The 26,299-nt window shown below is 41.1% G+C and overlaps 1 protein-coding gene across 2 annotated transcripts in view; it reads right to left on the reverse strand.

The window, feature by feature from the left end:
- Nucleotides 1-348: 348 nt before the first annotated feature.
- Nucleotides 349-26,299, reverse strand: part of DHRSX (dehydrogenase/reductase X-linked) — a 169,830-nt gene continuing 143,879 nt past the window's right edge. For both annotated transcript variants that reach the window (XM_049834504.1, XM_049834503.1), the window contains one exon: nucleotides 349-809. In XM_049834504.1, coding sequence (XP_049690461.1) covers nucleotides 612-809 — 198 coding nt within the window. In that variant the 3' untranslated portion in view covers nucleotides 349-611. The remainder of the gene's footprint in view (nucleotides 810-26,299) is intronic.

The following is a 26,299-nucleotide window of genomic DNA, read 5'->3' on the forward strand; positions in this document are numbered from 1 at the left end:
CATTCGATATCCCGTCTGAAGACCTTATTTATTTACATTTTTTTGGTTCTGACCTTCAGTTAGTGCCTCTGGATAAAAGGTTGACGTATAAAATTAATGTTACGACAGAAAGAACACAATGATCATGACTGCCAAATGTCTGCATTAGAACAAGCGGGCATTCATTATAAAGTGTCTTAAAGATTAATGAAGGTTAAGGGAAAAAAAGCTGCAACTTTTAAAACTGATTAGAAAAGAGTAACTTATATGTACAAAGGTGGCTTAAGTTCAACATGCCATAGACATAACGTGCTCACCAGGTAAAGTCTTTTTTTTTTGTTGAACAAAAAATGAAAACTCAACTCTGCACAAGGTTAAAGATTGTATTTTAATCACAGACTGAAACATCATGATTTACAAAACTGATGGTTAGATTTAAAACCAACCACTACATCTTTCTGTGGGAATATTCCCCCCACACCCTAGCAGACTAGGGGTTCAAGTGAAGAACAGAGCTGTTCATGTTTGCCTTTAGACTGAACAGTGATTTCCAGGATGATGACTGATGCTGCAAGAATTCACCTAAGATGCTTGTCAATGCATTTCATTTACCCAGCTGGAATTGGCTTCTTCTAGAGAACTCTGCTGGATTCATCAGAAATTCCAACCATCTTGCAGCTTTCTGTCCAGAGCCTTCTCTGCAGCTCCTCATCATATGCTACGTCAGCCGATTTTGTCCTTTCCTCATTGTAAAGGTAGCAGCCGCCAGCTCCTTCCATCTCGGGCGATACTGCTGCATAGATGGTTGTAGAGGCTCCTTCCTCCGGAGTCTGCAGAAACAAAAAACCCCAAATTCAGGCAAGGCATGTACAATAGAAGAATTACATTACACCATAGGACCTTACCAGTGACAATCAGCCTCCTTAGTTTTGCACCACACTTGTGGTCCTTGCGCACACCTCAAGCCGTAATGATAAAAACGCCAGCTATTCAATCGGAAGAGTATAGTCCATTTCTACCACAGTGCTAGCTTAAAACCACAGAACAGGTATATGGAAAACCCTGGTCCATTTTTTCAAGAGCCAGTCAGATGGAGCGTACAAAATAATTGATTTCATTTTCACAGTTAGAGCTAATAAACCCCAAAGCAAACACAAATATTAAAATCCTAGCTTAATTATTCATTTTGCGAGGATGAAAGGCTCTTTACTTTGCCTTAAGAAGATGAAGGCTATGCTGCATGCACAATGTGTTCGTTGTATGAACAATATGACACAAGCAAAGGATCATGGAAACCATGGCAGCAAATGAAGATTCTGCAGTCCAATCCCAGCAGGCAGGTAAACCAGGGAATTACATTTTACACAGAGCATAGTTATCAGGGTTCTGCAGTGTCATAAAGCAAAATGGTGAAAGATCTATAATGTCTGATATACTATGAGCATTAAATGAAAATTAATAAGTGAATAGCTTAGAGTGGTAACTCCTTTCATCCCGAAGATATGCAAAATATTTCCATTTTGCATTCAGAAGGATCACGCAGCTATCACTGAAATTATTTCAATGGCATTTTTTTTCATTCATTGAAGGGCATATTTAAAACACAATATTTGATATGTTTTGTCTTTATCAGTGTTATAATTATGATCAATGCCTGCTAGATAATAATGTATGATTTTACAATCCTTGCAGTCATTCTCTGAGTCATTAACAGTAGCAATGCTGCTCATAGGTTTGTCTGCTGCACCTGACAGGATGTCTTTTCCTGAAGAAGTCACTTGATGAGTGAGACAGAATTGAATAGGTCAATCAGTGCCCTATTAAAAAAAAATAAAAATAAGCTAAGTAATTTGAAGCTTTTTGCGACAAAGTTCTGATATTTTAAAAAGATACAACTCCTCTGTTTTCTCACTGTGCAATAAATGCAACACAACTTATTAGAAAGAATTAATTTATCTGATGCATCTGGCATTTGGTCTCATTTCAAATAAGTTAGAGCCATGTCACACAATCACACAATAAGACAAGGTTACCCAAATCCCCATCTCTCCAGCTACTGCCCAGGCAGAGCAGCCTCACTATCTGCCAGGGAAACACATTCCCTGTGTGACCACAGGCATGTTCCCCAAAAGTGAACTGCTGAAAGAAGAACACGTCCTGCTGAGGTCTTTTCATGCACAGAGCTCCACTGCTTCCAATATAAATGCTCCACTCCATGCCAAGCCCTTGATCAAAGGTCTTTAAGCTGAAGGAAAAACTATTGATGTCAACAGGCTGCAAAGAGCGGTAACACCACCACTCTTTCCTTCAGTGGCCACAAAATAGCCAGCTTTTACCGTCAGTTACCACACAGAGACAGCGTGTCCTGTTCCAAATGCCACCAAATGAAATAAGAGGGTAACGCAGCCATCCAACGGGCTGTTCTCTCAGCTAAATATCAGTCAGTACGTTAAAAAAGTCAGGTCCGGCTAACTGCTAGAATATTTTTTAGTTTTTAAGAAGATGACTGTACTGTGAGATTCTATATAGAAACACTTACAAAGTGCCTATTTACCTTAGTTTAGTACTCTACTACCACTTCTTCACTGTTTTTTATCTTATGGAAAACAGTGCTACTCACATCCAGTAGATTATGTAAACAACATAAAGCTATGTGCATGCATAATTCTCCTCAGGATCAGGAAGACTCCAAAAAGGTGGAGTCCATGTGCTCACATAGTGGCCACTATCATGATCAGCTATGATGCAATATAAAATATCTTAATACTGTAAAGTAGGAGAACAACGATGAGTATGAGCATTCATATTTTATATAACTTATTCTGGATGACAGAGAGAAACCAAAAGTTTTTTACTGTACTGCTGTGCTTTACTTAAAAAATTAGTGACACAGATAAACCATTACTTCATGCAGTGGTTCACTGGACATTATGTTCGTGAGTTCAACAGGTCTCCAGCACAAACAAGGATATATGTCAATGTTGATGACTCCAAAATCTTAATGACAACAGCTCAAAACTAAAATGCTTTAAAAAAACTGTCTGTGGGCAGAATTTGTGTGATTATGTTCTTATGAGCAGGGCTCTCTACAGCCTCAGAGACTGGTCTGTACGGATCTTCCTACAGCATCAGAAATACCACGTGCCTTGGCTAATTCAGTGGGAAGGGTCTCCCAGGATATGCAGGATTTATCAAGATTTTTATTTATTGATGATATGTCAGGTAAGTTCCCCACCACAGGGCATCTATACCAAGAGGGTGGTCAAACACTGGAACAGGTTTCCTAGAGAGATGGTCGATGCCCCAAACCTGTCAGTGTTCAAGAGGCATTTGGCCAATGCCCTTAGCAGCATGCTTTAACTTTTGGTCAGCCCTGAAGTGGTCAGGCAGTTGGACTAGATGACTGTTGTAGGTCCCTTCCAACTGACAGAGCCTATTCTATTCTAGTCAAAAGAATATAAAATATTTTAAGTAAAGGCTATGTACGAGTTGAAAGTCAGTTGTTGGGTTTTATTCATGCAGCCCTAGTAGACCTTTACCAAACCATTTTATATAGCAAATTGTTTCTTATTCTTCAATACAAAGAAAATATTAAGCAGGCTCAGAAAATAAATGTGCTTACATGGCCACACTGTGACCAGTCTATAAGCACAGTGACATTGTCACTGTCCATTAAGGTCAGCTTATGTAACTTTTCACAAGATTTAATTTGCTTTTCATCCCGTCCACCATATCTAATATGCTGAGTAGAAGGTTCTGTGCAAAATTCCTATTTAGTTGTTGCTAAAAGCAATTATCTAAACACATAAGAAAAAAAATATACTATAATACATTAAGCAATTAGTGTATAATAATTTAAGTTAAAGGAAAACAATTTCTCCAGTGCAGCTGAGTTGCGTACGTATGATTAATTAATTGTCTTATCCCATCTTCTGAGTGCTTAATTAATGCTGAAAGCTTTAATGTTCCTTTACTTGAGGATCTCTTCATTGTTTTGGCATGTTTTCTGTTTTTATGAAAGCAAAAAGGAAACCCTACAGCGGGAGTGGCCTGGCCTTCCAGCTGGGTAGATGACCTACCTGTTTTGAGAGGCTGGAGGAAAAGCACTTGCTGTGATTCTACCTCTGGATCATGCCCATACCTACATGAAAGCACTGTACAGCCACCTGCCCACACACAGTCAAGACTCTTTCCCAAAGTGTTAGATCTACTACACACCCACGGATGAGCTGCAACCCGCACCGACACATGCACACGTCCTGCCTGTGTACCAGCACCTGAGGACCTCTTGGGAAGGAAGAAGCTGGCAGCAGGTTGCAACCCCTGGAGCAATTCATGACTATCTGGACAGGGAGCAGGATGAATTGTTCCAGCAGTGGCAGCCTCCCTCCTGGTTGCCAACTCTCCTGGGAGCCCCATAGCTCTTCTTTTACCACATGACAGCCCATCAAAAGATGAGGAGGAACCATAAAGCCTGTGGAAAAGAACAACCACAAGCAGGAGACTACTGTCAAAGCAACACATCTGAGCCATCCTTTGATGCCAATGGCCTTCTAGGAAGGAGAGCACCCCATAACAGGCCAGAGGAATCACCAACCAGTGGCTGAATACCTTGATCTATAAATCCCAGGATGTTTGTCATGATGCTCTACACAAACAGGAACAAGTTCCTGTCTTTGGGACTCTCAAGTATTATACCAAAAGTTGCAGGTAGACAGGCAGTGATAATAAGTATCATTCAAATCACAAGCGAGGATACTCTACACATTGCCAGAATTTTTTTTAAAAAAATTAATAAACAACAAACAGTGACAGAATAGTATACATAAATATAGGATCAGTAACATCTTGTTCATGAACTGGCTGGACTTGTCCCAAGACAAGAGGGATTCCTATAAATAGCACAATGCTTCTTCACTCTTCAGTTACCAACTTATTTGTGCTGAACTTTCTTTAAATTGGATTTTTGTTTAGAAATTATTATATTATTAGTATCCAAGCAACTGTAATTAATACCTCTGTCAAATCTAAGTAAAACTGATTTCTGCGTGACTTTTTCCTAATGAAATTCTGCATCTGCAATTCCTTTTGCTCATCACGGTATTAATTATGTCTTTCACTTTCTTTTGCAATTTCTTTTGCAGTATCCCTTCAACGCTAAATAAGGGTCTGATTGAAATGATGTATCTTTGTTTTGCTCATTACATGGCTAGGCTGTGGAAGAAGGAGAGAAAAGATAGCATGTGACCAGCTTATTTAAGAAAAATGCAGTCTATATACACAAAATGACATTATTTTTGCGCTATCTAGTCCCAAAGAAAAAGGTGGTTTTTTACAGAAGTTTTGCTATTTCTTTTTTTAAATATTCATCAATAGTAAGTAATCAACATAGAACAATATTCCCTCAGCATGAAATGGACTATTCTGTTCTATTAAAACTGGGACATATACTAAGAGGGTTTGTGGTTTAGTTTTGTTTTTTTAAGACTTGCCAGTTAATGCATTTTGATTAATGCATTTTTAAGTGCCATATAACCTTGTCAATACTAGGCACTAATGCTTGCAAAATGTGTTAGCTGACAACAGTCAGTCCCTACAGCCATGTTGCCATGAAATGTCACATTCTTTCCATTTGTCTACAGTAGGCCAACAGCTTAACTCTTTGGAAATCGTTTGTCTGCATCAGTTATACATGATGGCTTCGTGGTGCTTTCTTTGTTAATCCATGTATTCATCCAGTTCCACCTCCACCTGAATGCATAGCTCAGAGTCCTGGGCCGACAGTATGGTATGTCCATTGGAAAACACAGAAAATTGGACAGGAAACAAAACTAATAAGCTTCTATAATTCCTCTTCTGCAATCCATTCATTTTCCCAGTACCATTTTCAGTATCTACCAGCAAACAGTGAGAACCTTGCTATGAGCCTTAAACACTGTGACGAACAGTCTGAATGGATGACATGCATATATTTCAAATTATATTGGTTGACAGCGTTGACCATGTGATTGAAAAAGCAGTAGTGATACAACCCTTGGTATCAGAGGAGTACTTACTCTGTAATAGCTTCCCCTCACCCTAGACAGTCAGCTGACTGTACTTGGTTTGTGCTTTATGATTTCAGGATGCTGCCCTCTTGAGAGACGGTAGGAGAGGAGGTTGGGCAAAGAGGATGGGAGAGTACGAAACAGCTGGCAAACTCCATGACTGACATTGCAGTTGCGTTTTGAGGGACACGAATGAGGGGCCAAACAGGCAGATGTGCACCCAGGACTGCCTGGTATGCTGGCAAATGGCTTAATGCTGAGGAAGAACATGTTAAAACACCTTTATCCACACAATTTGTGATGCAGAATACAGTAAATATTGGGGGAATGCCCCTCAGCAGCAATGTTAAGAAGACTGCTGTAGGAACACTCATCGACACTGGTTTTGTAGTGGTGGTCCTACCTCATGTACTCACATCCATTATGTCATGCACTTTTCAGTTCATATGGGAAATCTACTCATGGGCTGATGAGTTAAAGAAGTTTTCAGGGTTGGGGTTTTTTTTGGCATGGGAGTTCACGGTGTTTGCTCTGTGGCCTTGCTTTTTTAAATGGGTGAGTTTCCATCAGGCCAGTCCAGGTTCAAGTAACAAGAAGAGATGTCTCTGGCTGGCAACACAAATGTGTTCCAGGTTCCAGCTAGGAAGACGCAGCAAGCACTGAACAGGCCATCTTCTGGGCCTGGGTACTCAGGCACTTTTGCCAGCATTCCTTTATTTTTCTCTACATTCATTATTCTGGTAATGTTTTGCAAACGTTACTGACTTGCTTTCTGGACTGAAAAACTCTGTATATACAGAGTTTTCTGCCTTTTCTGTCTTTCTTCAGGAAAGACAACGATCTTCTGGGATCACTGAACAGTGCTACGCTTGTGCACAGCGGGGCTTAGCAACAAGAATGAGAACATTAATTTACTGTTACTTGGTACAGCAAAGTCTTTCATCTACTTGCTGGCAGCTAATGGCGGGGTGACACCCAGTCACCCTTAACGCACTGCTTGACTCTCAAGAACAAAGACAAACACGAAGCCACCACAACACAGAACAGTTTGAAAACTGTCAGAAATGGAGTAGCTGGGATTGCATTCCCATGAATATTAAATCAAACAAACTTGTGAGAGGCAAATTACCTGTGTTCCAGGGAGCACCGATTACTATGATCTGTGAACTACCAAATAATTTCAAAACCAGGTTACTTAAGGGTGCAAGACTCTGAGGTGAAGTAACAAGAGCTGCTTTAGCGTCACAGCCTCCTGGTGAAGACATGGGCTACGTGCGCTCAATGCCTGTTGTGTAACTTCTGCAGTGTCTAGACCTCCTAATGTGGTCGTCGCTTTGAAAATTTCAGCCAAAAAGTAATCAGTTGAAACACTGAGTATGAAAACAAAGGCTAGGAAGGAAACCATGACGCAGGTGTAAGGACGTGTTCAGCAACCTTTGATCAATAAGGCTGTAACAGCTGACTGTAAGTCCTGGTGAGACTGGTGGCCAGGACCAACTGTCAGATCCCTAGGAAGCCAAAGCTGCCGGAGAGGTCTGGCAGCACAGCTTTTCACACATCTCTGCCTTCACTCAAAAGCCCTGGTTTCCATCTGCGTTCTCTCTCTCCTCCTATTCTTTCCTATGTGGCTCACTATTATTCTCTTTCTATCCAATTTCTGCCTTGATTATAGACCAGAAAGAGATAGAGATGTTTTATTGAATATACAGTTCCCCCTAGAGACTCAGTCAGCACCATCAAATTAATTTCTCTTCAATCCCCAACTCGCGGCAAAGAGAATTCTTTAATAAATTCACTCCATAATAAAATTCTTTAGATTTCATCTTTAAAAGAGACAGCAGCTACCAACAGAAATGGCTGAGTTAAAATGTGAAGCCCTTCTCCTGACAATGTTGTGGCTACAGAGAAATAATTTCTGAATCAAAGATGTGAATATATAATAAAAGACGAAACATTGATGAATTAAGAACACAAGGCAATTTTCAAACTAAAAAAAAAATAACAAAATGTTGAAGGGAAGGAGCTTTTATAATATGAATAATTCATGCCTATTCTGGGAAAAAGAAGCTTTTCCCCGAGCATGCTAGCACAAGACACTGTAAAGACAGAAGCAGAGATAGCTGGCAAACAGACACAGAGAGTATCAAATCCTAAATCTCTCCTTCCCTTTCTATTGAACCCAAATTTTCTGGAAAGATCTTTCCAAAAAATCCAGGTACACAGACAGCCTGGGAAGCCCCACCTCATCTTCACATCAGCCCCCGGTGGCTGGGAAGCCTATAGACAAACCAGCCCACGGAAGGAAGGAAGGAAGGAAGGAAGGAACTGTCCCCAGAAGACTGCCAGAGTCAGGCTGTTGCTCAGGGAGCCCAAGGAGCAGGCAGGAATGCAGCCTTGAATGTCTGATTTCCCCTGAAACTTTTGATGGAGTCAGCGATGGAAGGTTTCACTTTGCTTTCTGCCAGAGCAATGCCTTGTGAGAAATCTGTTTTGCTGGAAAATCGCCAAGCAGCTCTACTCTGAAGCCCTGGGATGGCTCTTCTGTCAGACTCAAAACATGAGCAAAGGTTTACCTGAGGAAGACAGTGGTCGTGGCTCTGAAGCCTCCTCTTCCAAAGCAGCTGCTTCAGACTAAGCAGGACATCGTGAGTTATCTCAAACAGCATCAGATGCCGACGTTATCAGGCAGCTGAATGAAGCCCCTGTTGGCTGGCCAGCTTTCTGGGCCACACTGAAGAGCTCTCCATTGACCTCAAATAGCAGCTTCAACAGGGAATGCACTGGCAGATACCACGAAAATAAATGTATGTGTCTAATTTCAAGCCGAATCTCTCTCACTTAGAAGTGCAATATAACCTCAGTGTTTTGAGCAGGAGTGTTTGTGGATCCCTGCTTTGCATTTTCTAAGCCGTTGAAATGGAGGACTAGAAGAACGAAGTTTAGTTTTAAGCAATTCTCATAATAGAAGCGAGAACCCAAATTTACATGACTGAATTTGAGCAGGGACTTGAAACTTTGGGTCAAAGTCATTAATCATAACCAAGTCCTTTGTTCATTTTGTCAAGTGCATTGAGGAAGATTACTTTGCCTGAAGGCCGATCCCTAAGCTTGCTTTGCAGCAGACAGCGATGTCTTCAAAGCCAGAACTGAGATATCGCTGCAGCCACTCAAATTACATTACACTTGTTACCTCACTCAGCTCAGTAACAGTATGCAAAATTTGACAGATAGGAGCCTGCTGCCCCAGACATTGCATAAACATCCAGCCGGAGACAGTCACTTGCTGGAAGAACATCCAGTCTCTAGGAAATAAGGCAGGCAATAACAGGAGGAGAGAGCTGAGAGAGCACACGTACTTCACAAAACACTGGAGTCTCTTCTGGGAGCGTGGCACTCTGGTTAACCGGCCCTCTGGAAACCAGGTGATGTCCCACAGCTACCTATTGCTGAGGATGCCTGACTTAAATCACTCAGAATCGTCCTGGGTATCTTCACCGTAATGTGGGATTTTCTGCGACACTTCTAATCACAGACAGGCAAGTGAATTACTGAAGCAAATGCACAAGGCAGAAGAGATGAGGAGAGAATGAGCCTCCTAAATCCTAATCTTGATGCCTTACACACTAGGCTGTTACTCCTTTTCTGTGTTTGTAAAGGAAAATAGGCAATTTATTTGTTTACCACCAGCTCTATGGCCATAATTACAGTATCATGTGAGCAATTCAATATAATCTTCTTCATTCTGAAATGTAGACTGATCTATCATTAAGTAAGAATACTTAATTACAGCTTAGTATTCATGCTAGATATATGCTAAGGAATCATCCTGTTATTTTTAATAACTTTGCAAGGCTTTAATTCTACTAAGTTTTGAACTATTACTATCTGAGAAATATGAATAAGAGCATAAGACTACTCGTCCCTCCAACAAAGCTCTTAGAGAAGCAACCTCTTTGATAGGTAGTGGCTGGAACATCTGCATCATTTAATAATATATGCCCAATTTTTTAGTTGAAACCAAAATTTAAATATGATTCAAAATGTGAATGGATCAAAATTAAAGAGGACTTAAAACAACAACCAACAATGAAAGCTTCAGAAGTTTCATCCTCTAATGCATTATCTTCTATCACTATGTGGGTCACCTTTAGTTTCCCCAGTTCTTTCAAATGATGCCAGATTTTGGCAATCAAAATGAAACAACACAGAAAAGCACACAGAAGTGTTTACATTTGAAATGATAGCTGTATTTTTACCAGCCCCACAGAGCAGGAGACACAGCAAGGCTCTGAAGAGGATGCTCCTGAGCGCATATACCTCTGAACAATTTATTAACTGCCTGCTCACGCAAAGTAAAACATCTTTGCCAGCTTTTGCTGAAAACGCAAGACTTCAGGCATAAGATATATGGCCACTTCTGACTTGTAGCACCCTACCATCATCTCTACTCCTTTACTTACTCTTCAACACTTGACAAGTCACTTGCCTATGTATCTCGTTTTCCCTTCTCAGAAAATGGAAACTGACACTTAATCTCCAACTTCACAACTTTCTTTTGAGGACTGTTAATTTTCTTAATGCTTATAACACTCAGGACAGGCATGAAACACCTAAATATTTAAAAGATAACCACAATATAGAAAACCTTTACGAACTACGATGAGATCAAAAAGCACAAAGGCTGTACAGAACATAGACAAAATGAAATAAACCAAAATTACATAGGCCAGCAGCTATTTCACAGCCTCTTCTGTTTTAAATTGCTACAACCCCCATGTTGCACCCCAAACAGCAGCGGGGCTATTTCCACCCGTGGGCTCAGCGGGGCGGTGGGGCTGGGAGAGGCTGGCTGCCTGCCCACGTTTCTCACCTGCCCGCTGGAGGCACTTGCTGAAACCAGGCGGCTCCGGTGAGAAGGTGCAAATCCCTTCCCGGATCACCCGGTAAGGTCAGCAGAGGACACTTCTCCTCCAGGACCAGTAATAGTAAAGCGCACAAACTAACCCAAAATGACTACAGGGTGCTACAGCTCTGCATTAATAGCACGCAAGATGAGAATACGCCTGGGAAGATGGGGGAGATGAAAGCAAAAATACACTTTCCCCCAAATTTCTCATGTTCATGTTGCAGCAGCATGCGAGCTGGGCTGCAACATGTCCTGCTGATGGGTCTGCTCCTGCATGGAACGAGAGACATCACCTTGCAGCGCTTATCCTCACCCTGGGTCTCAGCCTTCATCTCCTTTTCCCTTTTGCTGGCTTGAAGCCTCTCTGCAGGACTGAAACGTGACAGTCCTGCAAAGGCTGCGCTGCCTGGAAGGAAGAAGCTTCAAGCAGATCACCAAATACCATTTAGCACTCCCATGCCCCATCTGGTCTGGGTTTCTGTTTTCTGTATAGTTACTGTGTTTAAATCATAGCTCTGCAGTATTCCCCAAGCTGAGAGGAAAATGCCCAAACTGGAAGACAAATAAAAGTGCTGGGGAGGGAAGGAATCTTATTCTGCAAATTTATGTTTCCTATAATTCCAGTTGCTGGTAATTTCAGCATTTAATCTTGAACAATAAACCAAAAAAAGATATAAACAAGGGGGTTAATTTAGGTCCGTCCCTACTGACATACTCCAAAGATGGAAAATAAGAAGAGTAGACTGATTTTCTATAGTTATTTTATTGAAAGAATAGAAATAGGTGAGAGCAGCTCAGATTTTCTAATTCTATTTTTCTGACAGATACAGTAAACAGAATTAGTTAGTTCAAATCAGTAATTACAGATTATACGTCCTTGGGTTTTTTGAGAAAAATGTGCCCAATAAGTTCAGGTATTTCTGTTTAAGTAATAAAACCCTTTAAAAATGACAGCTCTTCATTTTAATTAAACTCATATTTCATCTGGAAGCAGCTTGTAAAAAAAGTAAAGAAAAAAATTAGTCATCTTCTAAACAAAACTACCATTTCTCATTTTCTATCACAATAGATTGCTAAAGTCATGAAATCACAGATAGATTCTGAAACCATACAATTATGGAGCTGTCTACATAGCTTATCCTCTCAGTTACCCGACAGAAGTACTAAATTTAAAGGCAAAGCCTGCATTCAGTTGCAAATCGACATATCTGAATGCTTACTAACTCACCAGAATGAACCTGTTTTTAACAAAATAACTAGAAATGCAAATGCAAAGGAGGACAGAATCTGATTATTCAAATCAAGCTTTTTGTTTTGTAGACAGATAGTGAGTTTAAGCTCTGTAACTTAAATCCCTTTGTTTAAATCAATCAACCCTGGGGCTCTTTACTGTCCGCCAAGGAACCTATCGATGGCTTAAATTCAGAAGAGCCCCAAAGAACATGTACAACTTTAGACAGGCAAATAGTACCATTGATTTCAACGAGATTAGTCATGTTTCTAAAATTATGTCAGACAAGATCTGAGGCATCATATCTTTTACCGCAGAGCTCATTATAGACAGTGAAAACATGCGAACTCTCAGCCACACAAATGCTTCCCAATGTCTGAAACGGAAGCAAAAAGCTTCCATCTTGAACACAATTACTCGTGAGTTTAAACCCATCACATTTAATCAGCTAAACAGCCTGAAAGAAGGGCAGGTTGGTACTCGAAGTGCAGAGGGGGATGTTAGCCTGGGGAGAGGTGATAAGGTTATTAATTTGCAAGGGGGCAGAGAGAGAAAAACGAAGATGGCAGTTCTTGCCAGTGGAACAGATGAAGGAAAGACGGGAAGTGGGACATACTGAAGACTGTTAAGTACTAGTAAGTAGCAAGACCCAGATTTACTATCCACTGAAGTTGTTAATTTTAATATCCAGGCTTATTTCTAAGGTGTTTTGTAAACCTTCACTAAGGTAGCAGATGGAGCCATTCATTTGTGAAAATGATCGCCCCAGCAAAGGCCAGGACTGGATTTGGTGACAGATGTGGTCCTTCCCCTGCTCCTGTTTCCTTTGCCGGATGACAGGAGTCACAGCAGAAGTGTCATGTTGCTGTACAGGTGACACGGTATGCCCCAGTCCTGTGTGAATGACTAAACCGACTGTCCTGGCTTGTGTCACAGGAAGAATTGCTTCAGGTTCCAGAAATTAGATCCATAGTGAATGGTCAAATCTTATTACCCGAAGGAGGACAATGAAAAACTGGAAAGGAGAAAAACATTCAATCCCTCCCACAACCGAAGTCTATCCTTAATCTGCTATTAAAAAAATAAAAAAAAAAAGTGAGGCAAGAAGGTTAAAAATCCCAACAATCTTCCTGAAAATCTTCATATTCCTTTTATTTCATTCTCAGACAGCTCCTGCCTCTGCAGAGAGCGTCTGACTAGGGTTTTGATACTGGACTGATTAAGGGCATAGGTAGCTATGACCCAGAGACTTACACTTTCAGAACTATCAATAGCCAAAATAACACAGTGAGAATTAACCTTTTCTTTTTATTAAGCGCCCCAGGAGAGTTTCTGTTGCACTTGTATTCATAGAGCTTTTTGACTAAAAGGTTAGAGCAGTTGTTTAGAATGGGAAACAAATACTGTGAGGTTTTGTGGTTCAATAAATACATGTTACGGACTCATCTGGTGCTGAAATAATTCGCTTTGTTTAGGGAGCTCGTATTGAACTACAGTCTTTGGTAATGCCATTTTGCTACACACGTCCGTTTGCCTTGAGAGTCCAGTCAATGAGCCCTCCCCACTCGCCTGCTCGCGATGATACGCTGCAAACAGCGATGCTCCAGATGATTAAACTTCTGCTTCCTGGGAAAAATTCCAGTTGAATTAATGCAGACCTGTGCTGCGGTTTAGTAACTCCTTTTAACTCGTAAAAATACAGGCTGAGGACTGAGCAGAGGCTTGAACGCCAGCGCAGACCACCTGTCCCAGCCCTCCCCGCTGCCTCTCCCAGCCGCCCGGCAGCTTGCTTAAAATTCTACTCTTCACCTGCAAGTCTGCACAGCTCTGCAGCCGCCTATTGTTATTTAATATGTACTTCACAGCGGAATTGAATTGTTCCAATCAAGATTAGGACTCCGTTTCTCTAGGTGGTATGCAAAGCACGCCTGCAGTCTAAACTTTCACCCATTTCTCCGCCTGCCCTTTCATCATGCCCCACGACAATCTCGCAGATAGCGCCAGCTCTTCTTCATTCCCTTTTCCTCCTAAATTCCTAAATGTCTCTTGCCAGGCCCTCACTGCAACCTCACTGAGTGTGGCTCCTACATCAGCGTGCCCGTTGGGTCCGATCCCTTTTTGCAGCCCCCACGCCATGCAGAGGAGGGTCTCCTGGGGGGCTCAGGGCAGGAGGGTTCCCAGCCCAGCACTGAGGCTCACCCTCCTCGGATCACCCATCCGTGTCACCGAGCCCCTTCAGAAACCAAGGAGGGGTAGAGAGCAGCCTTCAAAGCATGAGCTCTTGGGGCAGATGGCTCTTAGCCATGTCTGGAGCAAAGAAAGGAGCCAGCCCAAGCCTTTTGATAGTAGAGGAAGAAGAGGGAAATATTAGGTGAAACTTCGTCAGTACATTGACCCAGCCAAATCTGAGAAGACAGGAGAAATGGTGCATCCACAAGCAGTGCCAAGCCCTTAGAGCAGGGCAGAAAACAAGGCTGCTCTCGCAGGAAAATCGCAAGGGGCATCAAACCAGTGGTGTGAGAGCACGTTGCAGGCCTGCAGGGAAGGAGCGCGAGCGGGGCTGCTCTCGGGGCAGGGAGGGCAGCAGCATCAGCCACAATCCCTGCCCAGGACATGAGCCGCTCCTGCGGCTGGAGGGGCGAGCTGCAAAGCCCCCTTCGCTCTGCAAACGTCTGCTGAGCTGATGTGGCTAGTTTTTAGTCCCTGAGCTCTGTAAGGGAGCAACAATTGAGAAGCAAGAGTTTCCCAAGCAGCACACTTTGAATATAAAAATAATCTAAATGTTTGGGGCTTATCAATTATATAAACTCCTTAGTGACCGAAACATAACTGATCTTTACTTTTAAACCTGTGTTCAATATAAGAGGATTACAATTGTTTGTGAACTTTGCAAACAATGGCTCGGGGAAAAAAAACCCTTAATTTGTATTTGTCTAATCCCTAATAGCTGCTGACAGTCTGTGAAACAAATAGTTTTAATTATTTTCTCCTTGCTGAATCTCAGGTCTCATCATTTAATCAAAAAATAGCACATTACCCAAAATTGGGATTAAAAGGAGAGTCATACAGTAGGAAAAACAGGAAATTACATTAGCACCAAACAGAGACAAATATGTCCTTCTTATTGCAGCCCCGTCCTGAGACAGCAGAACATTTACAACTCCCCCATAAAAAAAAGAAAAAAGCCAGAAAAAAAAGCTCCGTTAAGACTTTTTCCATTTATCCTGAGACTTACGGCTTTTGAAAAATGTCAATGTGGTCTCTGCAATAAAAAAAAAACTTTAAAAAGGCCTTTTGGTTATTAATGAACAATGTGCGGATCTTGCACATTGGTGTAAAATAAGTGCTACTTATTTTTTTATCGAAACTACTGATGCATGAAAATGACTGTAGAGCTAATCAATAGGTAATGACTATATTTCAGGAGTAATGCTCTCTTCAGAGGAAAAAAATGGCTGCAATTCACAAACAATTATTGACACCATGAAGTACATGAATCAATGCCCACAAGAGATCTGCACATTATTTAAAATTTCTTCAGCAATATTTGCCTTTGTTCCTTCGTCCCAGTGTAGTTTTTCCTGCCTGTAATACTGTTGAATATATTAAAGATTAGTGTGAATATATTAAAGACACTAGAATAAAATGCAAAAGGTAGACTTCTGATGGATAAGTCTAACAGCCAGCAGTGGCACGACTCTTACCGGAGCACTGTAGCCACGGGACTTTGTGCAAAGCTCTTTCTTGCATAAGACGTTGTCAGTCACAAAATGATCAAGACCTCGCCTCTCACGGGCCCAGTAAAACCCCGCAGGACTTCAAATTTTTAGTCTTCCCAGTTTCTTTTTCAGAGCGCAATGGTTTACTGCTCAGAGTAACTGGAACTACATGAGGTGGCCGGAGCTGGAGGTGGTGTGCCTCAATGCTCACTTAAGTCTCCCAGGGAGAAACATTTATCGCTGGCTCCTAAAGTGAACTGATGAGTTCCCATTGGCCTAATTCTCTAAATATAGCTCTTTGCCTTGTTTTTATCGCCACCTCTGTGTAGATCAAGGGAAAAGCATGAACTAGTCCAAGATACAAATCTGAATTCCTCTCTGTTAACACAGGGGAGAGAATAACCCATCCATTTTTCACTTGCATCAACAAATATCCAAGATGTACAGGGCAGTGAAGAAGTCAATTACCTCTGGCTCTCACATTTTTCTTTTTGAGTCACATGCGGCTTGAGGCGTGGCTGGTTTATAGCCTGAAATGATGTACCTTTACTTGAGGTTTTAACTGCAAAACAGTCTGCTTACCCTAGAACAAACATCTGGTCTTTGCTTAGAAAACGAAGGGGCAACTTCATGCCTGCCATCAGACCACAGCTACTCAAACCCCTGACAACAGTCACCAGCAGCATCTGATAGGAGGGAGACATTTTCAGCAGAATAAATACCCTGCTGCAACTAGAAATAACCAGACTTGGGTGTCTTACTACAGTTCTGCAAAAGAAAACAGCAGTATTTCTTAATCACTAATATAACAAAATGGAGAAAAGCGGTTTCATTCTTGAGAAATCAGGCAAATTCCTTTTCTAGTCTAAATTAATATTAGGAAGAATTTACAAATAGCTGTAAATGACCACACCAGAAAAAAAAAACCATAACCACAAAGAGAAATTGGAAGAGAAAATAGCACTGAGGTACACGTTCTTACAGAAAATGTTTCCCTAAGCAGAAATAGATGCCCGAGCCAAGTATGCTCTTTAACTCCTTCTCTGAAAATGTAAACTCATTTCAAAAAAGCTCACTCAGGGTTTTTTTCCCTTTTATTTAGGTGAGTATGAGAAATTACAAAATGAGACTGAAGATTTTCTCAGCGTACACCTCATTTGCAAGTAATAGAGAGCTGCTCACACTCGTAGAGTTTGCTTTTGTAAAAATAAAATCTAGACAGTCCTCTGACCTGCACTAACTGCTGCTACATTAAGTAAGTAGAAATATAACTATTTCAAAACTACAAAGTGTGAAGGAGGCTCAACGACATGGAGATGAGAATATAGCCTAGAATATATCAGCGTAATTTTAAAATAAACATAAAAACAGGTATTTATGGGGTGAGGAGCAAGAAAGGAAGCTGCTATCCCAAAGCTTGTGCGCCTGAGCACACTGCCCTGCCAGCTCTTGGTTTTCCCATTTAATTTAGAGAAAAGGTTACTATCATCTATCATGTTCCACGGGTTGTCAGAAAAGCCAGCCCTACGTATTTTATCATTAAGAAGCCCCACTGAAGAGGTGTTTTAAATGCCTGTAATGGAGCTTAGCTGACTACTTGCCAGCTGCACCGTAGCTCTGCCCTTTCTTCCAATTCAAAAGTATATTAACCAGAGGATAATTGCAGATGTTCTCATCTATAATCTACAGTGACAATAACAAACAGCAGATCAAATTAAAAGGATCTTGCAGGTTCCAAAATATTCAGTGGTTTTTGTTAGAGCTATTTATCTATCTTTCCTAAAAATTCTTAGGTATTGCAGGTGACTGAAATTAGGAGTGAAAGAATATTATTGAAAACTACTTAATAATATACGTTTCACTCGCAAAGCTAGAGTAGGCTACATTTTCGTTTAGTATACAATTAAAAAGGAAATTATATTTTTATTAATATAATTTTGTACATGACGATATTCTATACTTGAAGGTAAGTGATATTTTAACATTAAAATTATCTAGTCTCCACACATTTTAGCAAAGGTACTCCAAAACATGAAAGGCACACCAGGCTCCTGCATTTTAGATACATCTATTTTTCTGTGATAAAGGCACTTTGTAACTATAGTATGAAAATTCTTGCAAAAGCCTGTTAATAAAAACCTACTGTCAACAAAAATTTTACAGAAATATATGTTGACAGTGAAAATATGGAAAAACAAGAAATTAAGTTATATGCACTTACTTAACAAAAATACCTTCCACCTACAACACATGAAAATAAGGATTTTTTTTATGCAATAAAGCTCTTTACATGAGGAAATACCTATTGGTACAAATGATCCACCAATGCAGTGTTTGTCACCAGAGAAACTATGCACTGTTTACGAATTCCTTGAAGTGGCAAAAACACATGCATCTCAGTGACATGATTCATAGACAGGTATTTCCATCATAAATATAAAAGAAACCCTACAGGCTGCTGACAGCAATGGAAGGTGAATGAGAGATTACTGAAATATAGCTAAATTGAGGGCAGCTTAAGAGACCTATGTTTCAGTTCACCACACCATTTATTTCTTGACAGTTCAAATTTTTGGTATAATCCAAAGGATTTATTTTTAAATCTAGACACCCATTCATATCAGAGGGCAAAGCTTTAACTCAGTAATTTGGAGCACTGACACATCTTAGCTATCAGAATGGATCCATGATCAGTAGTTTGCAGCAGGTCTATTGATCTGATTTTAAAAGCCCACCCAAGAAAGACAGACAACCCAGCTTTGCCCCTTCTAAAATACCACATCATGGTTCAAATAAAAAAAGTCCACAAAACCTGAAAAAATTAAAAAAAAAAAAAAAAAAAAAAAGGAAAATGCATTTTTTTTCAAATTTTACAATGTGCAGTATAATTTCTCCGTAAGAAAAATATGGCAAGTAGCAGTGAAAACACCAATCCAGGTGAGGCAGACCTGCCATCACAAAACAGGAACATAAGAATACCTTTCTTCCCCTCAGGCAAAATCCTGAACTAAACTCTCTGTTCTGGACATTTTAGGGATGGAAATGCTCACTGTGCAAAGCCCCGCTAGTCTACCCTGGACACCGTCAGCTGGAGCTCCTCAGCTGACTTCTAGCAGGGCTACAAGCCTCTCCAAAGTTAGTCATCTTGAAGGTACTTCAGATGCAAACCAGACAGCCAGGAAGGCCCGAGACGATGGCCTTGAGCCGCTTGTGGAAACACAGGGGAAGCCACGGTCTCTCGTACAAGTATCACGCGCTCCCTGCTGCTGCCCCCAGCTGCCTGGCCTCTCTACTGGAAGGGGTCTCTTGAGCACAGACCAACTTCTGGAAGAATGCTGTGGTAACCTAGATTACAGAGTAACAGGGTAGCTAGGCCCACTATCTCTATAGCTCCATTTTCAGTTTACCGTGGCCAATTTATTTTTCAATAGCATACACAGATTTCTTAACCAGGACAACAGAAGATCCGATTCCCATTGAGGGCTCTTCAGTCAGACCCAAAGCCCCATCTTCACTTTTCTCCTGCAAACAAGAGCCAGCACTGTTGGGAGCACAGCTCAAGGCAGCTCATCAGCAAACTGGAAGAACTATTGTCTAGAAAGGCAAGGATGGAAACGAGTCCAAGAAGTGACACATCTTCACCAAAGGTTTTCCTAAAGAAGGATTTGCTGGGTACTCAACACGTTCAAAATCAAAAGGAATGTTTTGGGGGAAATCTTCGCTTTTGGACCATTATACTGGACTCCTTTTTTTCTTTTCAGCATGGGTGCAAAACAGATAAACCTGAGGAAAAAAAAAATATTCTAAATACAAAAGGAATTCCAAAGGAACAGGGAACTGCAGGGACCTCTTGGGACACCTCTGATGTCCTCATATTGCAGATATCCTATCAGCTGATCTTCTCGATAAACCTGTTTAAACTCCATCTTAAAAACAACAGTTTTCTTATAGCTACCACTCTGCAGAAGCCTTTTCCAGAGTCTGATTCCAGTGATTAGAAACAAGTTTCTTACTTCTTTCTTATTTCTTTCTCAATTCTCAAAGTAAATACATTTCCAGTCAGCTTGCTTCAATTCATTCTTGTCTTGACAAAATTGTTTCCTTAAAAGCAACCTCACTCCTGTTTATTTTGATTAAAGTCTATTGCTAGATATCATGATATAACTTGACAATAAAGAGGGGAAAAAAAAAGAAGTTGTTGCCTAGAGCTTCTGCAGAGTCAAACTGAAATCAACTCACAAAAGATGTGTTGTCTTTATGGTAACAGTGACAGCGCTGGTACCATCCTTGAGCGGGATGGTACCTGCTCCTATCTATAAAGCCTAACGACTCTAATGCTGCAAATGCTTTCTTTCCAACCGGGAGAGCATGGGACAGATTCTGCATCACATGTATGAGTGCTGCATCTGAGGACTGGAGGTGCTTTATAATCCCCTTGGCTCCTCTGAGTAAACTGGTGTGTAGTGACCTGGAGGTGACGAATCCAGTTACCTTAGCACAAACACATTTTATATTTTATCACTTTTTCAAAAGGCTGGAAATAGATGACCCATCTGCCTTTGACCCAGTGCTGTGCAGAGTGGGTTGAAACTCTCACAGGAGAAGCTATACAGCCAAGGTACTGGGCGATGGATATATTTTTGCAGTGAAAACAGTGTTTCATATGAAATAGGCTTGCCCCAATACAAGGGGAAAAACCCCACCACACCACCAAATCCAAAACTGAGCACTAAGTGTATATAAAATAGTATTAACAGGGCAATTATATTTAGGAAAAAAGACTATGTAAAACTTGGCTTCCTGCCTTCCAGATCTGCTTGTTGAATGGATTTCAAGCAACATCAGCTGAATCTAGTATTATAAACATTTGAAGTACTTACTACCTCTGGAGACCTGCCGGCCCTCTAAAGCGATTAGGGTTCGGTGTATCTGTGCCAGCTTTAATCCACTTCCCCAGATAATAGGCATATAAAATAGGACACATGTGCCACAAACCTAAACCAGGCAAGAAATATAAAGCGCCAGCCCCAGATCAAGGAGAACCTCTAAGGAGCAGGATCAGACATGTAAAATGCTTTACATAAGGACAGGACTTCCACGTAGAGGATGTGAAGTCAGACCAGATAATCCTTGCTACAAGCATACACAATAAGACTGGGACCCGGATGATTTTAGGTTTGGGCGTCATTTACTTGTTTAGCAGGTTCCGATCAGCTACACTTGTGCAAAGCCACTGATGAAGTACCAAAACTTCGTGACGATGGAAGTCATCATTTTATATATAAAGGAAAATGAGGACCTAAGTTGTCATTACCGGTCATGATGTATCAGAGTGTTGATAACTGAACTCCTCTCTGAGAAATGACCAAGCTGCGTGCACAGCTGGAGCAGTCATAAAAATAACCTTTGTACCTGGACAATGTACAACCCTGACAGAAAAAACAAGCGTGCTGCCCCATAGTGCCTTTTCTACATTCATTTTTAGAACGGAGCCACCTGTCAAAATATACTCATAGCGTGTAATTTTATTTTCAACACTCCGAGCTCCAAAAACAATGGGATAGCTTTCCTCTCTCTCCATTTTTAATCATCTTAGGATAGTATGCGACAAGTGGCAGACGCTGTGGAAGACTGCATTTTGCATCTCAAGAGCTTGGCAGGAAAAAATATTGAATAAGTCAATCAATACCGCTCTTCCTGAGACACATTCAGCTCCAGCACACAGCTGCCTGGTGCAGGGATGGAAGGCAGCTGGAGAGGCACTGCACAACGCCGCTCACAGCAAAGCTGTGGGAACACGGGGCGGCCAGGCACAGGGCACCAACTGGCCCCTGCTCTTCGTTCAAAAAGTAACATTTATACTAAATTGGATAAACTAGTAATAAGACAGTAAGTTAAGCTTGTAAGTTGGTGGTGGCTAGCTCCAAGGCTTTGGTGATCAATGAAGAGACATTGGGAGCAACTCATTTTTTTCAGACTGCCTGACCCTAGGACCAGCAGCGGCACCTCCTTCCTATTCCAGGGGCTGAAAAGTAGGTCAGTGTGATGGGGCCAAACAAATACCACTACAGATCCCACCCCTGATAAGCTGTCCAAGTTCATTCTTGTTTTATTGCACATTGCTCAGGTTTCATCCAAATCCTCTTCTTGCATACGTTCTGTATTCCCCGCAGAGTGCCTGGCCTGCGGTGACCTAACTCCTGTGGTTACTTCCCCTTCCAGCACCGAGATGGCAACAACTGAATGCAGTCATTTGCCCTGAAGAGACTCATAGAACCAATTTAAAGAGAATGTTTAAATATGTAATAACATATAGGAGCCACTAACTCTGGACAGATTGTATTAATGACTTGTGTTTGTGCCAGATCTAGGATCAAGTTCCTTCCAGAAAAATGGGGGCTAGAGCCACTGCACCAAAACCCCATATATTTAGCTGAGAACATAATGAAAACAAAATGAACTATGTGAACTACATCTTGCAGTATCTCGGTACCCTTTCTAAAATGCAAACATGAATGTTTGAGGCTGGCAATCATAACTGTTATAGTCATTACTAAAGCCAGAGTTATTCAACTGACTTCTGAATTGAAACTTTTCAAAACTCACAAATTGAGTGTTGGATGATACTGGTATTTTAAAAAATGCATTTGCTGTTTCCAGTTCTTCCTCAAATAGTGGGTGGTGCTTGCTTTCCGTGGTTCTCTCTTGTTACATACATTACACTATTACAAATATGTACAGGGAGTACACATAACTACCCATGTAAATGCATGGCAATATCTATGTGATAAATAGTGGAGGCACACGATGGATTGTAAACATATATGAGAAATACATTTCAGAAGTAACTGGGATTTCCTCACCTGTGGCTGCCCACGAACACATTTCCCACTTATAGAGGAAATGGTCTGATACTCCATATACCTTAGAGCTGCCATTTGAAAAACCAGCTTGATCTTGATTACAGATTACTTATGCCCCAGCTATGTCCACACACCTTTCCAGTTCCTACTCTCTCCTGTGCGCATGCAAAACCATATTATCTTCAGTTCTTTACTAGCACTGCTGGGTTTTAAATTAACACAGATTTAATATCCTCTGCCTTGGGATGGGATTCATCCTTTATACCTAACTTTATACCCTTATACAGGACAGACATCTACAGCTGAGCTAGTCACCAGACGATCCCTTCATTGTTCACAGAGATAAACTGGCCCTAGAAGGACTTGACTCATCTGGCCAACTGTAGATATTTATCTTAGGATAAGACAGATCCAGTACTAGCAGTAACCATGAGGAGTTCACTGGATGAACAGCTCTGATGCAGGCATTCATATTGCAGACATTTATGAACTAGAAGACCTGTTACCAGTAGCTTCCAGGCATAGATGCCTTAGACCACTGGAAAAGGGAATGTTTTCATCTTCTTAGCCGAACTTGGCATTTTCTCTTGACCTTTGAAAGATCAGGATAACCATTAAAAATTGTGTCTATATTGTTTATGGAAAAGTTTCCTTCCTCATTGAAAAGTTTTTCAGTCTTCTTGGATTACTGGTAGATTAAGGACTGTCACATTCAGAGAGGGGGGAAAGGAGCGGCCATAAATCTCCAAAACCTCCTAAAATTAATTTTTCTGTAGTGTGTAGGGGCTTTAGGTGGTGGGGCTCTGCAATATAAATTTCATCAGCATTGTTTTGTTATGGATGCATTACTCACATGTAGCAAAACAATAAGGAATTTAGGTCAGTCATCCCCAGAGAAATATTAAATGTTCTATAATGCCACCACACCTGGTGGCAAACTGTCTATGTATGTGTGTATATATATGAATATGCACTCCCGCAATCTCTTCCTCCTCATCTCCTTATTTCAGTGATCTGATTCCAACCTGCTGCTTGCCTGTAAGCTCAATAGCAGGATTTTCCAAGGGAAGCTGGTGGTCTTTGTCTTTAACTCAGTCTTATGGCTCTTTCACATGCAAGAGAGAAACTGCCTGTAACCCCCGTTCCTAGCCTTGCTGAAAGGATCGTTTCGGTGGGGCTGTGGTGGTCTCCTCTCTCCCTTGCTCTTTCCCTCTCTCAAAGTGGTATCTGAGAGATATGCTGATGACAACGATTAGTGGCTGCCCTGTATTCTGCTGCCACTGGGTTCAAGTTTCCAACAGCGTTGTATTACCTGACCAAAAATGGAATTTTAACTACGTGGTGATGGAGGTAGAACTACCCAGGCGCATGAGGGAGAATTACAGTAGTATGCTGATATAACACTTAACTATAAAGATTAAAGATTACAGATTGAAGTTGAAAGGCTAATGGTCTAGTTGAAATGTCAAGATTTTCTCTAATTCTCCAACCTTTCAACCTCTTTTTTGAGACCTTTACATTAAAGGCATTGGGGTTATCTTCTTCTAAGCTGACAGGAATCAGTACTGAGTCCCTGGCACGTGTTTCGTCCACAGCAAATTATCTTCCTCTTTTGTGTTTCCTCCACTTTCAAGAAGTCTGACTGGGAATAGAATACCATACAAAGGTATTAACCAAATACATCAGAAAGTACTGCCAAGAAATGTTAGCAAGGAATAAATTCACTGATGGAAAATGTCTCTCCTAACTAACTCTGTGGGTTCTGAATATGAAAATAGTTACAGATTACAAGATGATAGGTGCTGATGTGCTAGCACTGGTTAGGCTCATATATTTTCACAATTTCTTAACTGTTTACTTACTCTCTCCCATTACAGCAATACAGAGACTACTTTTTTCACTCTTCTGGATACAAATTGGATTCCTTTCAGATAGAACGAAAGAATCTGCCTGAGCTGTCAAGTTTTATCAACAGTCTTCTACCACACAGGAGCTAAGGATAAACCCTCTCTTACACAGTACAAATACCTGTTTTCAGGATGCTTCTGACCTGCCAGCAAAATGATACAACATTTCAGTTGCTTACCAGTCCAAAAGTTTTGCTCCAAAACTGTTTCACATAGGGCAAGCATACGTTTTTACATAGTGCATAGTGTAGGTTTAACCTGTGGTTTTTTAGACCATTTTCCAGGCTAAAAAAGGTCAATCCTGCAGGCAGCATTAGACATGAAGACAGTTTTCCTGTCCTGTGAACACTTCTGAAAGATGGAAGATAGTCTTCCCATTTCACATTGTCAGGAAAAAATGGAATGCTTTTCTCTTTTTAACCAGACAACTAAAACTGTGTGACAGGGCATGAGATGGATCTCTGACTGTGCACACTGCTTCATTTTTTGCTTGCTCCATGGCTGTGTTTCGGCCTGTTCCAACTAGCACCATCCAAGAGGAAGCCTGGGTGTGGTTTGGGGATAGATCATGCCAGCAGCTGCTCCAAATAAGAGTTGTAAACAAGAACTTCAACAGCCTTGACTCCATCTGATCCACTCCAACACAGTCCCACCAGTTTTGTGCTGTCCCGTACAGCATCCTTACCCCTTTGCATGCCATACAACAAGGCATGCAACAAAATCCTTCACTTTTCTGCCATCAAAACGCTCTCCAGCAACTCTCTACGTGTCTCTTAAAATAAACATTTTGACTACTTAGACCTGAGAAAACATGCACAAAACCCCCAATATCTTGGGACACAGGGGAACAACAGATTCAGTGGAGACTAGGGTCCAATGCTATTTAGGTGTGCACCGAGAGTCAGCCTGCTTTAGAGGGGTCTGATCCTAATTAGGACAGACACAAAAGACACCGTGCTCTGAAGCTTTCTTACTCAGTAGTTAGAATAAATAAAGCAGTCAAGCCAGATTCACGGACCCCGTAACAGGCAGGACCTGGGTGCCTACCCAAGTCCAGGGATTCACATGCAAAAATACCCAGATCACCAGGATTTGGGAGCTCAAAGGTGGATTGCTCATTAGCCTTCTCAGGTGGGTCCTTCCATCTTTCCCCCTAGAATTGTTCTATGGCTGTAGAAATAATCAAATATTTATTAGATGGAAAAAAAGAAGCCCTATGGCTCTGAAGCTTAAACCCCTGTACCGATGTGTACAAAAATGGGACCTATTTAAAGACCAGAATTACTGGAATAAAATACACTGTTTCCTTCTCTCTGATTTTGACCAGAATCCTACTTTTGATCTGAAAAGTCTTTTGCAAAAATTAACTGCAAATGACATATTTCTGCAAGGAGTTTTCATTTTGTGAGAAAATTCCAGACTAGCTTTACGTGAGGACCACACACTACACGGACGGAAGATGTTGATGCTGATGAATTGCTGCTTTCAGCTGTAGAATTTAATTATTCTTGTTCTCTACAGCTGGCGTTATTGTGTTGTGATGTGTTTGTCTTCTGACACCTCGGGGGGGGAGGATGAAATGAATTTTCTACATTCACAGTGCCAAAGGGACAGTTTGAATAAGAAATGCTGCAATAAGACCTGCAT

The sequence above is a fragment of the Accipiter gentilis genome, chromosome 31, assembly GCF_929443795.1.
Source record: "Accipiter gentilis chromosome 31, bAccGen1.1, whole genome shotgun sequence".
Taxonomy (NCBI): Eukaryota; Metazoa; Chordata; class Aves; order Accipitriformes; family Accipitridae; genus Astur; species Astur gentilis.